Source organism: Oncorhynchus masou, unplaced genomic scaffold (genome assembly GCF_036934945.1).
Source record: "Oncorhynchus masou masou isolate Uvic2021 unplaced genomic scaffold, UVic_Omas_1.1 unplaced_scaffold_728, whole genome shotgun sequence".
NCBI lineage: Eukaryota > Metazoa > Chordata > Actinopteri > Salmoniformes > Salmonidae > Oncorhynchus > Oncorhynchus masou.
The window spans coordinates 308135-322411 of NW_027013731.1; the positions used below are offsets into that span (position 1 = coordinate 308135).

General features: G+C 48.7%; 2 protein-coding genes across 2 annotated transcripts in view; one reads left to right on the top strand and one right to left on the bottom strand.

Moving 5' to 3' along the window:
- Positions 1–442: 442 nt before the first annotated feature.
- Positions 443–11382, bottom strand: LOC135537232 (large ribosomal subunit protein uL6). The gene is made up of 8 exons (XM_064963415.1): positions 11317–11382; positions 10553–10599; positions 9503–9618; positions 6928–7023; positions 5017–5149; positions 3067–3147; positions 1544–1652; positions 443–624 (listed from the first exon to the last, which is right to left on the bottom strand). Exons 2-7 carry the CDS (start codon positions 10596–10598, stop codon positions 1546–1548), a joined length of 579 nt encoding a protein of 192 aa, XP_064819487.1. The 5' UTR covers position 10599; positions 11317–11382; the 3' UTR covers positions 443–624; positions 1544–1545.
- Positions 11383–11428: 46 nt separating this feature from the next.
- Positions 11429–14277, top strand: part of LOC135537231 (lipoyl synthase, mitochondrial-like) — a 16037-nt gene continuing 13188 nt past the window's right edge. The window contains exons 1-2 of the mRNA XM_064963414.1: positions 11429–11758; positions 11948–12123. Of these exons, the coding sequence (XP_064819486.1) occupies positions 11660–11758; positions 11948–12123 (275 nt within the window). The 5' untranslated portion in view covers positions 11429–11659. The remainder of the gene's footprint in view (positions 11759–11947; positions 12124–14277) is intronic.

The following is a 14277-nucleotide window of genomic DNA, read 5'->3' on the forward strand; positions in this document are numbered from 1 at the left end:
GCATAAATAACAGCTGGATGCCTTCACCTGATTTGAACTCATGAGAAACTCCAGATTGGCTAATGGTTAACAAACCGTGTGTAAATCCATCTGCTTTGTGTTAAAAAAACAAGTTTTTCAATGTTTTTTTTTGTTGCAATTTAATCTGCCACAAAAAAGCAGGTTAGTTATTTTCTTTAGTAGGTGAGGTCAGAGGTCACCATGTGGGAGAAGCGGGCACTCAGGGCGCCACTAGTAGATTACCAGTTGGGAAGGCCCTTCAAGTGGATTTCTCCCAGTCGTAATGTGGTAAATTCCCACATGGTTATGAACTAAGCATAAGTAATTTAATGTGATCTGTTTGGTGAGACACCGAAAATGGGTTGACTAACAGGAAGAAGAAAAATGACCAGCTTGGTTTAAACTACATTAACCAGCCAATAGGAACCACAAACACAGGATGTGGGGGTGTCGTTGGAAAAAAGGGAGGGATTTTATTGGTCAATAGTGAGTTCCAGAGATGCATCTGATTCAGTTATTCGTCCGTCTGTTTCCGCCACAGTGGTCTCTTCTCACTGACGTAGATCCCATCCAGGACCTTCATGATGTTCTTCTTGACCGTGGTGACTTGTTGGATCAGAGTGGCTGGAGGAGAGAGAACGAGGGGAAGTAGAGAAAGAACGAGGAGAGAGAACGAGGGGAAGTAGAGAGAGAACGAGGAGAGAACGAGGGGAAGTAGAGAGAGAACGAGGAGAGAGAACGAGAGGAAGTAGAGAGAGAACGAGAGGAAGTAGAGAGAGAACAAGGAGAGAGAACGAGAGGAAGTAGAGAGAGAACGAGGAGAGAGAACGAGAGGAAGTAGAGAGAGAACGAGGAGAGAGAACGAGAGGAAGTAGAGAGAGAACGAGGAGAGAGAACGAGAGGAAGTAGAGAGAGAACAAGGAGAGAGAACGAAGTAGAGAGAGAACGAGGAGAGAGAACGAAGTAGAGAGAGAACGAGGAGAGAGAACGAAGTAGAGAGAAGAGGAGAGAGAAGAGGAGAGAGAAGAGGAAGTAGAGAGAACGAGGAGAGAGAAGAGGAAGTAGAGAGAGAACGAGGAGAGAGAAGAGGAAGTAGAGAGAGAACGAGGAGAGAGAAGAGGAAGTAGAGAGAGAACGAGGAAGTAGAGAGAGAACGAGGAGAGAGAAGAGGAAGTAGAGAGAGAACGAGGAGAGAGAACAAGGAGAGAGAACAAGAGGAAGTAGAGAGAGAACAAGGAGAGAGAACAAGAGGAAGTAGAGAGAGAACAAGGAGAGAGAACAAGAAGAAGGAGAGAGAACAACCGTTAAGAGTAAAAAAACAAATAGGGCACGAGGCATTTTAGGGCTGGTTCAGTTCAAACTTCAGGTCTCTAATAAGCCCCATAACGCAGGTTACAGGCGTATCATTTCTCTAACGTTGGTCAAAGCCTTGCATGTCATGTCGGAAAGATTATAGCATAAAACAAGGTTTTTCAAAGTGCAGCATCAAAACATGCATTGACTGACACGGTGTGGACATCAACAGACTCTGGGTGATTCTAACCTCTAATCCTCTTTCTGGACCACCGTGCCCTTCTCAGACACGTAGATTCCGTCCAAGAACTTCCTGATATCCTTGTTTTTGACCGTGGTGGCTTGCTGGATGAGAGCGGCTGGAAGAGGGAGAGGAGAGAGAGGCTGGGGTGGTGAGCAGGGTACGACAGCTTGGAGGGTCACACAGGGGTCAATATATACACGCAATCAGTTAGGACAGCTAGGAGAGAGAGAGAGAGGGGACAGGCAGCATCACTACCACTCTGACTTGACAAGTCTGGTTATAGTAGGAGAAAAGGCTATACACCTTAGCATCTAGAATCCCAGTCACAACAGTCTAGAATCCCAGTCACAACAGTCTAGAATCCCAGTCACAACATTCTAGAATCCCAGTCACAACATTCTAGAATCCCAGTCACAACATTCTAGAATCCCAGTCACAACATTCTAGAATCCCACGGTGATGCTGTAAGAGGTAAATAGAGGGAGAAGAGGCATCATAACAGATAAACACTAGGACATAGGACTGGGAGAGAGAACAGAGGGGGATTCTGGGTAATAATACACAGGGTCTGGAGGAAACACTAGGACATCAGACTGGGAGAGAGAACAGAGGGGGATTCTGGGTAATAATACACAGGGTCTGGAGGAAACACTAGGACATCAGACTGGGAGAGAGAACAGAGGGGTATCTGGGTAATAATACACAGGGTCAGGGTCTGGAGGAAACACTAGGACATCAGACTGGGAGAGAGAACAGGGGTATCTGGGTAATAATACACAGGATCTGGAGGAAACACTAGGACATCAGACTGGGAGAGAGAACAGAGGGGTATCTGGGTAATAATACACAGGGTCTGGAGGAAACACTAGGACATCAGACTGGGAGAGAGAACAGAGGGGTATCTGGGTAATAATACACAGGGTCTGGAGGAAACACTAGGACATCAGACTGGGAGAGAGAACAGGGGTATCTGGGTAATAATACACAGGGTCTGGAGGAAACACTAGGACATCAGACTGGGAGAGAGAACAGAGGGGTATCTGGGTAATAATACACAGGATCTGGAGGAAACACTAGGACATCAGACTGGGAGAGAGAACAGAGGGGTATCTGGGTAATAATACACAGGATCTGGAGGAAACACTAGGACATCAGACTGGGAGAGAGAACAGAGGGGTATCTGGGTAATAATACACAGGGTCTGGAGGAAACACTAGGACATCAGACTGGGAGAGAGAACAGGGGTATCTGGGTAATAATACACAGGGTCTGGAGGAAACACTAGGACATCAGACTGGGAGAGAGAACAGAGGGGTATCTGGGTAATAATACACAGGATCTGGAGGAAACACTAGGACATCAGACTGGGAGAGAGAACAGAGGGGTATCTGGGTAATAATACACAGGGTCTGGAGGAAACACTAGGACAGACTGGGAGAGAGAACAGAGGGGTATCTGGGTAATAATACACAGGGTCTGAAGGAAACACTACGACTGTGTGTGGGGGGGGATGATGTGTGTCGCCTCACCAGAGTTAGACACCAGCTCAATATCGTTCCCCTCCAGAATCAACTCATCCTTCTGGGCTGCAGACACAGCACAGGAAACACCTGAGAGGAGAGACAGTAAGTCAGAGGGACGAGACAGGAGGGAGGAGACAGGAGGGAAGAGACAGAGAGGGAGGAGACAGAGAGGGAGGAGACAGAGAGGGAGGAGAGGGAGGAGACAGGAGGGAAGAGACAGGAGGGAAGAGACAGAGAGGGAGGAGACAGAGAGGGAGGAGACAGAGAGGGAGGAGACAGAGAGGGAGGAGACAGGAGGGAAGAGACAGGAGGGAAGAGACAGGAGGGAAGAGACAGGAGGGAAGAGACAGAGAGGGAAGAGACAGAGAGGGAGGAGACAGAGAGGGAGGAGACAGAGAGGGAGGAGACAGAGAGGGAGGAGACAGAGAGGGAGGAGACAGAGAGGGAGGAGAGGGAGGAGACAGAGAGGGAGGAGACAGAGAGGGAGGAGAGGGAGGAGACAGAGGGAGGAGAGGGAGGAGACAGAGAGGGAGGAGACAGAGAGGGAGGAGAGGGAGGAGAGGGAGGAGACAGAGAGGGAGGAGAGGGAGGAGACAGAGAGGGAGGAGAGGGAGGAGACAGGAGGGAAGAGACAGGAGGGAAGAGACAGAGAGGGAGGAGACAGAGAGGGAGGAGAGGGAGGAGACAGAGAGGGAGGAGAGGGAGGAGACAGAGAGGGAGGAGACAGAGAGGGAGGAGACAGAGAGGGAGGAGACAGAGAGGGAGGAGACAGGGAGGAGACAGAGAGGGAGGAGACAGGGAGGAGACAGAGAGGGAGGAGACAGGGAGGAGACAGAGAGGGAGGAGACAGAGAGGGAGGAGGCAGAGAGGGAGGAGACAGGAGGGAGGAGACAGAGAGGGAGGAGACAGAGAGGGAGGAGACACAGGGAGGAGACACAGGGAGGAGACACAGGGAGGAGACACAGGGAGGAGACACAGGGAGGAGACACAGGGAGGAGACACAGGGAGGAGACACAGGGAGGAGACACAGGGAGGAGACACAGGGAGGAGACACAGGGAGGAGACACAGGGAGGAGACAGAGGGAGGAGACAGAGGGGAGGAGACAGAGGGAGGAGACAGAGGGAGGAGACAGAGGGAGGAGACAGAGGGAGGAGACAGAGAGGGAGGAGACAGAGAGGGAGGAGACAGAGAGAGGAGACAGAGGGAGGAGACAGAGGGAGGAGACAGAGGGAGGAGACAGAGGGAGGAGACAGAGGGAGGAGACAGAGGGAGGAGACAGAGGGAGGAGACAGAGAGGGAGGAGACAGAGAGGGAGGAGACAGAGAGGGAGGAGACAGAGAGGGAGGAGACAGAGGGAGGAGACAGAGGGAGGAGACAGAGGGAGGAGACAGAGGGAGGAGACAGAGGGAGGAGGCCGTCAGCCAGGCATCTCTGCATTGGAAATCTCCACACATCCTGAAGCGAGAGCTTGTCAATGCTTCAGGGTTCCAGAGGATTCCTCTACAGAACTACGAGAACCACCTTAAAAGATGAATTAAAAACACGGTTTCAAGCCATTGAGTAGCCCGTTTATTCATAGTGGTGTGATGATCTGAAACCTGCCTACCGTTGTCTATATGCACTTCACTGGCCAATGGGAAGTGCACGTTAAATACTGGTTCAAAAATAACTGGTGGCCCTGTCCCGTCCGAAGACCCCCCTTCCCCCAGACCCCTTCCCTGTCACCCCGCCCCCCAGACTCACCCCGCCCCCCAGACCCACCCCCTGTCAGACTCACCCTGTCACCCCCTGTCAGACTCACCCCCCCCCAGACTCACCCTGCCCCCCCCAGACTCACCCAGCCCCCCCAGACTCACCCAGCCCCCCCCAGACTCACCCAGCCCCCCCCAGACTCACCCCGCCCCCCCCCCAGACTCACCCTGCCCCCCCCAGACTCACCCCGCCCCCAGACTCACCCTGTCTCATGCGGACCCTACGGATGTACTTCTCCCCCAGGAAGTTCCTGATCTCCACCAGAGCTCCACTCTCCTGCATCACAACGTTGATGGGGAAATGGGCGTACACCGAACGCATCTTATAGCGGAAACCCTGGAGAGAGGAGACAGAGGGTTAAACACCGAGAGAGAGAGGGGTCCTAGGACAGAGAGAGGGTTAAACACCGAGAGAGAGAGGGGTCCTAGGACAGAGAGAGGGTTAAACACCGAGAGAGAGAGGGGTTAAACACCGAGAGAGAGAGAGGGGTCCTAGGACAGAGAGAGGGTTAAACACCGAGAGAGAGAGGGGGTTAAACACAGAGAGAGAGAGAGGGGTCCTAGGACAGAGAGAGAGAGGGGTCCTAGGACAGAGAGAGGGTTAAACACCGAGAGAGAGAGGGGGTTAAACACAGAGAGAGAGAGAGGGGTCCTAGGACAGAGAGAGAGAGGGGTCCTAGGACAGAGAGAGAGAGGGGTCCTAGAACAGAGAGAGAGGGAACAGAGAGAGAGGGGTCCTAGAACAGAGAGAGGGTTAAACACCGAGAGAGAGAGGGGTCCTAGAACAGAGAGAGGGGTCCTAGGAGAGAGAGGGTTAATCACCGAGAGAGGGGCAACAAGCAGTCAGGGTATTTATCAGCTGGTCTGGAGTCAGTGTCACTCACCATGGTAACTAACAGTAGGGCCAACACTCACCATGGTAACTAACAGTAGGGCCAACACTCACCTTGGTAACTAACAGTAGGGCCAACACTCACCTTGGTAACTAACAGTAGGGCCAACACTCACCTTGGTAACTAACAGTAGGGCCAACACTCACCTTGGTAACTAACAGTAGGGCCAACAGAGACAGGCCAACACTCACCATGGTAACTAACAGTAGGGCCAACACTCACCTTGGTAACTAACAGTAGGGCCAACACTCACCATGGTAACTAACAGTAGGGTCAACAGAGACAGGTCAACACTTACCATGGTGACTAACAGAGACAGGTCAACACTTACCATGGTGACTAACAGTAGGGTCAACACTCACCATGGTAACTAACAGTAGGGCCAACACTCACCATGGTAACTAACAGTAGGGCCAACACTCACCATGGTAACTAACAGTAGGGCCAACACTCACCATGGTAACTAACAGTAGGGCCAACACTCACCATGGTAACTAACAGTAGGGCCAACACTCACCATGGTAACTAACAGTAGGGCCAACAGAGACAGGTCAACACTCACCATGGTGACTAACAGTAGGGTCAACACTCACCATGGTAACTAACAGTAGGGCCAACACTCACCATGGTAACTAACAGTAGGGCCAACACTCACCATGGTAACTAACAGTAGGGCCAACAGAGACAGGTCAACACTCACCATGGTGACTAACAGTAGGGCCAACACTCACCATGGTAACTAACAGTAGGGCCAACACTCACCATGGTAACTAACAGTAGGGCCAACACTCACCATGGTAACTAACAGTAGGGCCAACACTCACCATGGTAACTAACAGTAGGGCCAACAGAGACAGGTCAACACTCACCATGGTAACTAACAGTAGGGTCAACAGACAGGTCAACACTCACCATGGTGACTAACAGTAGGGTCAACACTCACCATGGTAACTAACAGTAGGGCCAACACTCACCTTGGTAACTAACAGTAGGGCCAACACTCACCATGGTAACTAACAGTAGGGCCAACACTCACCATGGTGACTAACAGTAGGGCCAACACTCACCATGGTAACTAACAGTAGGGCCAACACTCACCATGGTGACTAAAAGTAGGGCCAACACTCACCATGGTAACTAACAGTAGGGCCAACACTCACCATGGTAACTAACAGTAGGGCCAACACTCACCATGGTGACTAAAAGTAGGGTCAACACTCACCATGGTGACTCCCTTGATCATGTTCTGGACGTGACTGCAGATGGTCCTGACTGTGGCCAGCTCCTTCCTGTTGCCCCACCATTTATCCACGCGCAGCTGGAACACAGAGAGAGCAGAGACACACCCCTGATGTAAGAAGGGGCTTTATAAATACCTGCGATTTACCAGCAGAACTATCAGTGGGAGAGAAAAAGCAACGATCAGAAGGTTCCCCTCTGTGTCCCCACATGATTGGATCAGCCAAAGTCACCAGGTCGGTAGCCAGCCAATGAGGTGGACCTGGTCAGCGACGGTGAACACGGCAGTAGTTTTAGAGCGGCCCACGACATGGTTTATGAACGCATGATGGAAATTCACTATAGGAAGATTTAAAACGTTAAAATCAGCAGGTAATGTGTGGCTGGTAGAATCAGGGGTTGTGTAACTTGAAGGGACATGTGTATGTTTGACGTCACGCCTCTCATTATTTATTTATTTTACCTTTATTTAACTCGGCAAGACAGTTAACAACAAAATCTTATTTTCAATGACGGTTTAGGAACAGTGGGTTAACTGCCTGTTCAGGGGCAGAACGACAGATTTGTACCTTGTCAGCTCGGGGGTTTGAACTTGCAACCTTCCGGTTACTAGTCCAACGCTCTAACCACTAGGCTACCCTGTCGTAAACAACAGGATGGCATTAATACCTCTCACTATATAAGGAACTATTTACTCAGTTCTTTTTCCAACCCAGCGACAGGGCGGCCCAGCGACAGGGCGGCCCAGCATCTCCCCTGCAGCTGGTTGTTTAAAAGATATATTTATATTATATACACATTAAATAGTCTCTTCCTTAAGTTTTCCACCACATATAGGGTCCCATCTTCTGACCCGACTTACAAAGCAAGACGTTTATTTTTGCTGTAGTTTTGGTGCAACCGTGACGCTAACGAATCGTCGGGACACTCATCTGTTTCTCTAGAGCCGCTCTCTGAAACAACGATACAGCCAAGCCTCGTCATTACAACAGTTATCTGGAGACCCCCCCCATAGTCACACAGTAACCCCCCCCCCCCAAAAAACCTCATGTTCGCTCAGCAAAATATTTCATTTTACTTTAGAGCCCTGGGCATGATGAGTACCAGTGCATTAAAGGGCATGATGAGTACCAGTGCATTAAAGGGCATGATGAGTACCAGTGCATTAAAGGGCATGATGAGTACCAGTGCATTAAAGGGCATGATGAGTACCAGTGCATTAAAGGGCATGATGAGTACCAGTGCATTAAAGGGCATGATGAGTACCAGTGCATTAAAGGGCATGATGAGTACCAGTGCATTAAAGGGCATGATGAGTACCAGTGCATTAAAGGGCATGATGAGTACCAGTGCATTAAAGGGCATGACATGATGAGTACCAGTGCATTAAAGTGCATGATGAGTACCAGTGCATTAAAGGGCACGATGAGTACCAGTGCATTAAAGGGCACGATGAGTACCAGTGCATTAAAGGGCACGATGAGTACCAGTGCATTAAAGGGCACGATGAGTACCAGTGCATTAAAGGGCACGATGAGTACCAGTGCATTAAAGGGCACGATGAGTACCAGTGCATTAAAGGGCACGATGAGTACCAGTGCATTAAAGGGCACGATGAGTACCAGTGCATTAAAGGGCACGATGAGTACCAGTGCATTAAAGGGCACGATGAGTACCAGTGCATTAAAGGGCACGATGAGTACCAGTGCATTAAAGGGCACGATGAGTACCAGTGCATTAAAGGGCACGATGAGTACCAGTGCATTAAAGGGCACGATGAGTACCAGTGCATTAAAGGGCACGATGAGTACCAGTGCATTAAAGGGCACGATGAGTACCAGTGCATTAAAGGGCACGATGAGTACCAGTGCATTAAAGGGCACGATGAGTACCAGTGCATTAAAGGGCACGATGAGTACCAGTGCATTAAAGGGCACGATGAGTACCAGTGCATTAAAGGGCATGACATGATGAGTACCAGTGCATTAAAGGGCATGACATGATGAGTACCAGTGCATTAAAGGGCATGATGAGTACCAGTGCATTAAAGGGCATGATGAGTACCAGTGCATTAAAGGGCACGATGAGTACCAGTGCATTAAAGGGCACGATGAGTACCAGTGCATTAAAGGGCACGATGAGTACCAGTGCATTAAAGGGCATGATGAGTACCAGTGCATTAAAGGGCATGATGAGTACCAGTGCATTAAAGGGCATGATGAGTACCAGTGCATTAAAGGGCATGATGAGTACCAGTGCATTAAAGGGCATGATGAGTACCAGTGCATTAAAGGGCATGATGAGTACCAGTGCATTAAAGGGCATGATGAGTACCAGTGCATTAAAGGGCATGATGAGTACCAGTGCATTAAAGGGCATGATGAGTACCAGTGCATTAAAGGGCATGATGAGTACCAGTGCATTAAAGGGCATGATGAGTACCAGTGCATTAAAGTGCATGATGAGTACCAGTGCATTAAAGGGCATGATGAGTACCAGAGCATTACAGTGCATGATGAAGCCATCGCCAAGTACTTTCTATAGACGAGTCTCCATACCTTCTTGTGCGTCTTCCCCAACAGGCTGAGTTCCAGGTTGATGTGGTTGAACTCCCTGCGGAGAACCCCCCGGGGTCCCTTGACGATGACAGTCCGCCCCTTCAGCCTCACCTCGACTGGGGGGCACGGCAGAGACAACAGGGGTTAGACACACACACACACACACACACACACACACACAGAACCAGTAACTGGCTAGACAATCTTAACCACGCCACTAGAATATATGGCATTAAAACCCAACTATAGTCAGGCACACACACACACTGAACCAGTAACTAGCTAGACAATCTTAACCACGCCACTAGAACATATGGCATTAAAACCCAACTATAGTCAGGCACACACACACACTGAACCAGTAACTAGCTAGACAATCTTAACCACGCCACTAGAATATATGGCATTAAAACCCAACTATAGTCAGGCACACACACTGAACCAGTAACTAGCTAGACAATCTTAACCACGCCACTAGAATATATGGCATTAAAACCCAACTATAGTCAGGCACACACACACACTGAACCAGTAACTGGCTAAACAATCTTAACCACGCCACTAGAATATATGGCATTAAAGCCCAACTATAGTCAGGCACACACACACACTGAACCAGTAACTAGCTAGACAATCTTAACCACGCCACTAGAATATGGCATTAAAACCCAACTATAGTCAGGCACACACACACACACACTGAACCAGTAACTAGCTAGACAATCTTAACCACGTCACTAGAATATATGGCATTAAAACCCAACTATAGTCAGGTTAAAATGCTGGATTGATGAAGACAGGCACCAGTGATTTCTCTTGAGGGTGCCAGCCAGAGACAAACTACAGTGACTTAAGTGGAATGGCATTAAGTTAGTGTAGTCCTTTTTCTGGGGGCTGAACCAATAACTCACTAGGCAAGGTAGGTAAACATTTGACTCTCTAGTCCGGTTAAAAAAAACAATTCCTTGATTAGTCTATTGATAGACTCCACGGGTTATCAACATGTCGGATGGTTCAGTAAATGAACAGTGTTCAGGTAGTTAAACTTACCACCGTCGGGAATATCCACAGTCTGGTTACTGAGAATGGTCTTCATTCTGGGGTTAGACACGAGAGTGAAGTTAGGTGGAGTTGACGATTACAATACATTATATTACACAACTAACGTTACGGAGCGGACTGGGGATTTTAGGACGACTTTTAACTTTAATTAACGTCAGGTAACTAGCAACATCATTGAGTGTGTGTGTGTTTACACGACTGTCATATTTAGGTAACTCGTTGTTAACAATGTCATACAATACGTAATCCGGTACATCCGGTTGACTGTCCAAATGAAACCCTTAAGAGTAGTAAACGTTAATTAAAAAGACGCAGAAGGAAACTAGTCAACTATAACAGACAGGCATGCAGCTAACCAGTCAGATAGCGAGTCATGAACACTGTCCCCCCTCCCATGGCAAACAACTTGTATAACCTACACATGTTAATTAAAACGGTCTGAAACAATGCGACCGTGTACATAGAAGACAAACGTTATGTTACACACATTGAGCATTATTCACGTTGCCCTGGCTACTAAAAAGACGGATAGGCAGGCATGGGGGGGGACTGCGGCCTAGGATAGAGGGGTGGGAGGCAAAACAAACTATATACAGGTATATCGACTGGTTTTGGGGGTGGAAATAACAAATGCGAAACGTCAATATACATATAGCAAATTCGTAAAGGTGAAAAATCACGCGTTTTAGATATCGAGGAACATAGATGGAGTTTGATTTTCAGCGATAGAAACGTTATCCACCATTTCTTACCTCGCCGGTAGTAGAGGAAAGGACGAAGGAAGGACGTCAGCACGCAATTGTAGTCTTCGTACGTGCTTACGCCATCACGGCGCTACGTGTTGATCAGACGTAACTAAACAATTGATGATGATGATGGATGCAAAATATTGCGATATATTGATAAATTATACGTCTTTGGTCCCCAGGGGAAGAAAAAAACATCGCATTTAGAATAAATCTGGATATAAAAAGAATCGAGATCAATTGATTAATTAAGTAGCGGACGAAATTATTATTTTCTAAGTTTTATTTTAATACCAGGCCTAAGTACTCGATCCCAGATAAATGTTTTGTCAATGACAGACGCTAGCAAATGTTAGTTAAAGTCATGGCTTTGGTCAAACAAAGTTATTTTATTGCGGGTCGTTTCTCCAGCAAACAACGGTGGTTGAATCCCAAATGCAACCAACATGTAAGTACATCCACTTGACCAGATTGCACCGATAATCACTGAAATGTCTCTCTTTGTTTTATACTAGCTAACTAAGTATGGCTAATGCTAACATAACAAGCTGATTAGATCCTCCTTGGCCGCTGGCCTCGGGTTACTGATTTAGCAGAGGCATCATGTGAAGCTAGATAATATCCGTTCCGTGTGTAGGTGTACGCCGTCAGCGGACTGACCACAGCGGCCAGGTCATCCCAGACACAGAAGGACCGCAAGAAGGAGCTGTCCGATGACGGGCCCGACCTCCAGGACTTTATATCCGGGGAGCTGTCTGAGAAGAACAACTGGGAGGAGTACAGGGGTAACCTGAAGAGACAGAAGGGAGAGAGGTGGGGGGAATAGAGGTTCCTTTATGTATAATGCTTCCTAAATGGTACTCTATTCCCTATGTAGTGCACTACTTTCGACTCTGACCCCATGGGGCTCTGGTCAAGATTTTGGGAATAAGATGGAACGGGACCTATGTGTGTATCTAAACAATTTGTCTGTATTACCTATTCCCTATATACAGTTTATTTTAATGTAACCTTTATTTAGCTAGGCAAGTCAGTTAAGAACAAATTCTTATTTACAATGACGGCCTACCAAAAGGCCTCCTGCAGGGACGGGGTGCTGGGATTAAAATAAAATGTAAAAATAGGACAAAACACACAACGACAAGAGAGACAACACTACATAAAGAGAGACCGAACATAACACAGCATGGCACCAACACAGCATGGCAGCAACACAGCATGGCAGCAACACATGACACAGCATGGCAGCAACACAGCATGGCAGCAACACATGACACAGCATGGTAGCAACACAGCATGGCAGCAACACAGCATGGCAGCAACACAGCATGGCAGCAACACAGCATGGCAGCAACACAGCATGGCAGCAACACATGACACAGCATGGCAGCAACACAGCATGGCAGCAACACATGACACAGCATGGCAGCAACACAGCATGGTAGCAACACAGCATGGCAGCAACACAGCATGGCAGCAACACAGCATGGCAGCAACACAGCATGGCAGCAACACATGACACAGCATGGCAGCAACACAGCATGGTAGCAACACAGCATGGCAGCAACACATGACACCACATGGCAGCAACACAGCATGGTAGCAACACGGCATGGCAGCAACACAGCATGGCAGCAACACATGACACAGCATGGTAGCAACACAGCATGGTAGCAACACAGCATGGTAGCAACACAGCATGGCAGCAACACATGACACAGCATGGCAGCAACACAGCATGGCAGCAACACATGACACAGCATGGCAGCAACACAGCATGGCAGCAACACATGATACAGCATGGCAGCAACACAGCATGGCAGCAACACATGACACAGCATGGCAGCAACACAGCATGGCAGCAACACACAACACAGCATGGCAGCAACACAGCATGGCAGCAACACATGACACAGCATGGCAGCAACACAGCATGGTAGCAACACAGCATGGTAGCAACACAGCATGGCAGCAACACAGCATGGCAGCAACACAGCATGGCAGCAACACAGCATGGCAGCAACACAGCATGGCAGCAACACATGACACAGCATGGCAGCAACACAGCATGGCAGCAACACACAACACAGCATGGCAGCAACACAGCATGGCAGCAACACATGACACAGCATGGCAGCAACACAGCATGGTAGCAACACAGCATGGTAGCAACACAGCATGGCAGCAACACAGCATGGTAGCAACACAGCATGGCAGCAACACAGCATGGCAGCAACACAGCATGGCAGCAACACATGACACAGCATGGCAGCAACACACGACACAGCATGGCAGCAGCACAGCATGGCAGCAACACATGACACAGCATGGCAGCAACAAGATTGAACACAGGGTTGCAAAATGATCCCAACATTCCCAGGTTTCCCAGAAATCCTGCCTCCAGATGTCCTGCTCGTCTCCTCCTGTTTCCAGGAATCTTCCAAGTGGGATTTCTATAAAACCTGGGAATTTTAGGGAAAAGCTTCTAGAATGTTGCAACTCTAATGCCCCGCCCTTATCTCAGCTCGCTGGTCACCATAGCAGCACCCACCCGTAGCACGCGCTCCAGCAGGTATATCTCACTGGTCACTCCCCAAAGTCAATTCCTCCTTTGGCCGCCTTTCCTTCCAGTTCTCTGCTGCCGCTGACTGGAACAAACTACAAAAATCACTGAAGCCGGAGACTCTTACCTCCCTCACTAGCTTTAAGCACCAGCTGTCAGAGCAGCTCACAGATCTCTCCACCTGTTCATAGCCCATCTGTAAACAGCCCATCCAACTACCTCATCCCCATATTGTCATGTATTTATCTTGCTCCTTTGCACCCCAGTATCTCTACCTGCACATTCATCTTCTGCACATCTATCACTCCAGTTTCTAATCGCTATATTTTAATTACTTCACCACCATGGTCTATTTATTGCCTTACCTCCCTAATCTTACTACATTTTCACACACTGTATATAGA

What these genes read in the sequence shown, in the direction of transcription:
- LOC135537232 (XM_064963415.1), bottom strand. Translation starts at nt 10,598, where the DNA reads ATGAAGACCATTCTCAGTAACCAGACTGTGGATATTCCCGACGGTG. An exon ending in TGGGGAAGACGCACAAGAAG is followed by an intron (nt 7,024 to 9,502) that starts GTATGGAGACTC and finishes TCTGTGTTCCAG; the next exon opens with CTGCGCGTGGATAAATGGTG. An exon ending in TAGGGTCCGCATGAGACAGG is followed by an intron (nt 3,148 to 5,016) that starts GTGAGTCTGGGG and finishes CTCTCCTCTCAG; the next exon opens with GTGTTTCCTGTGCTGTGTCT.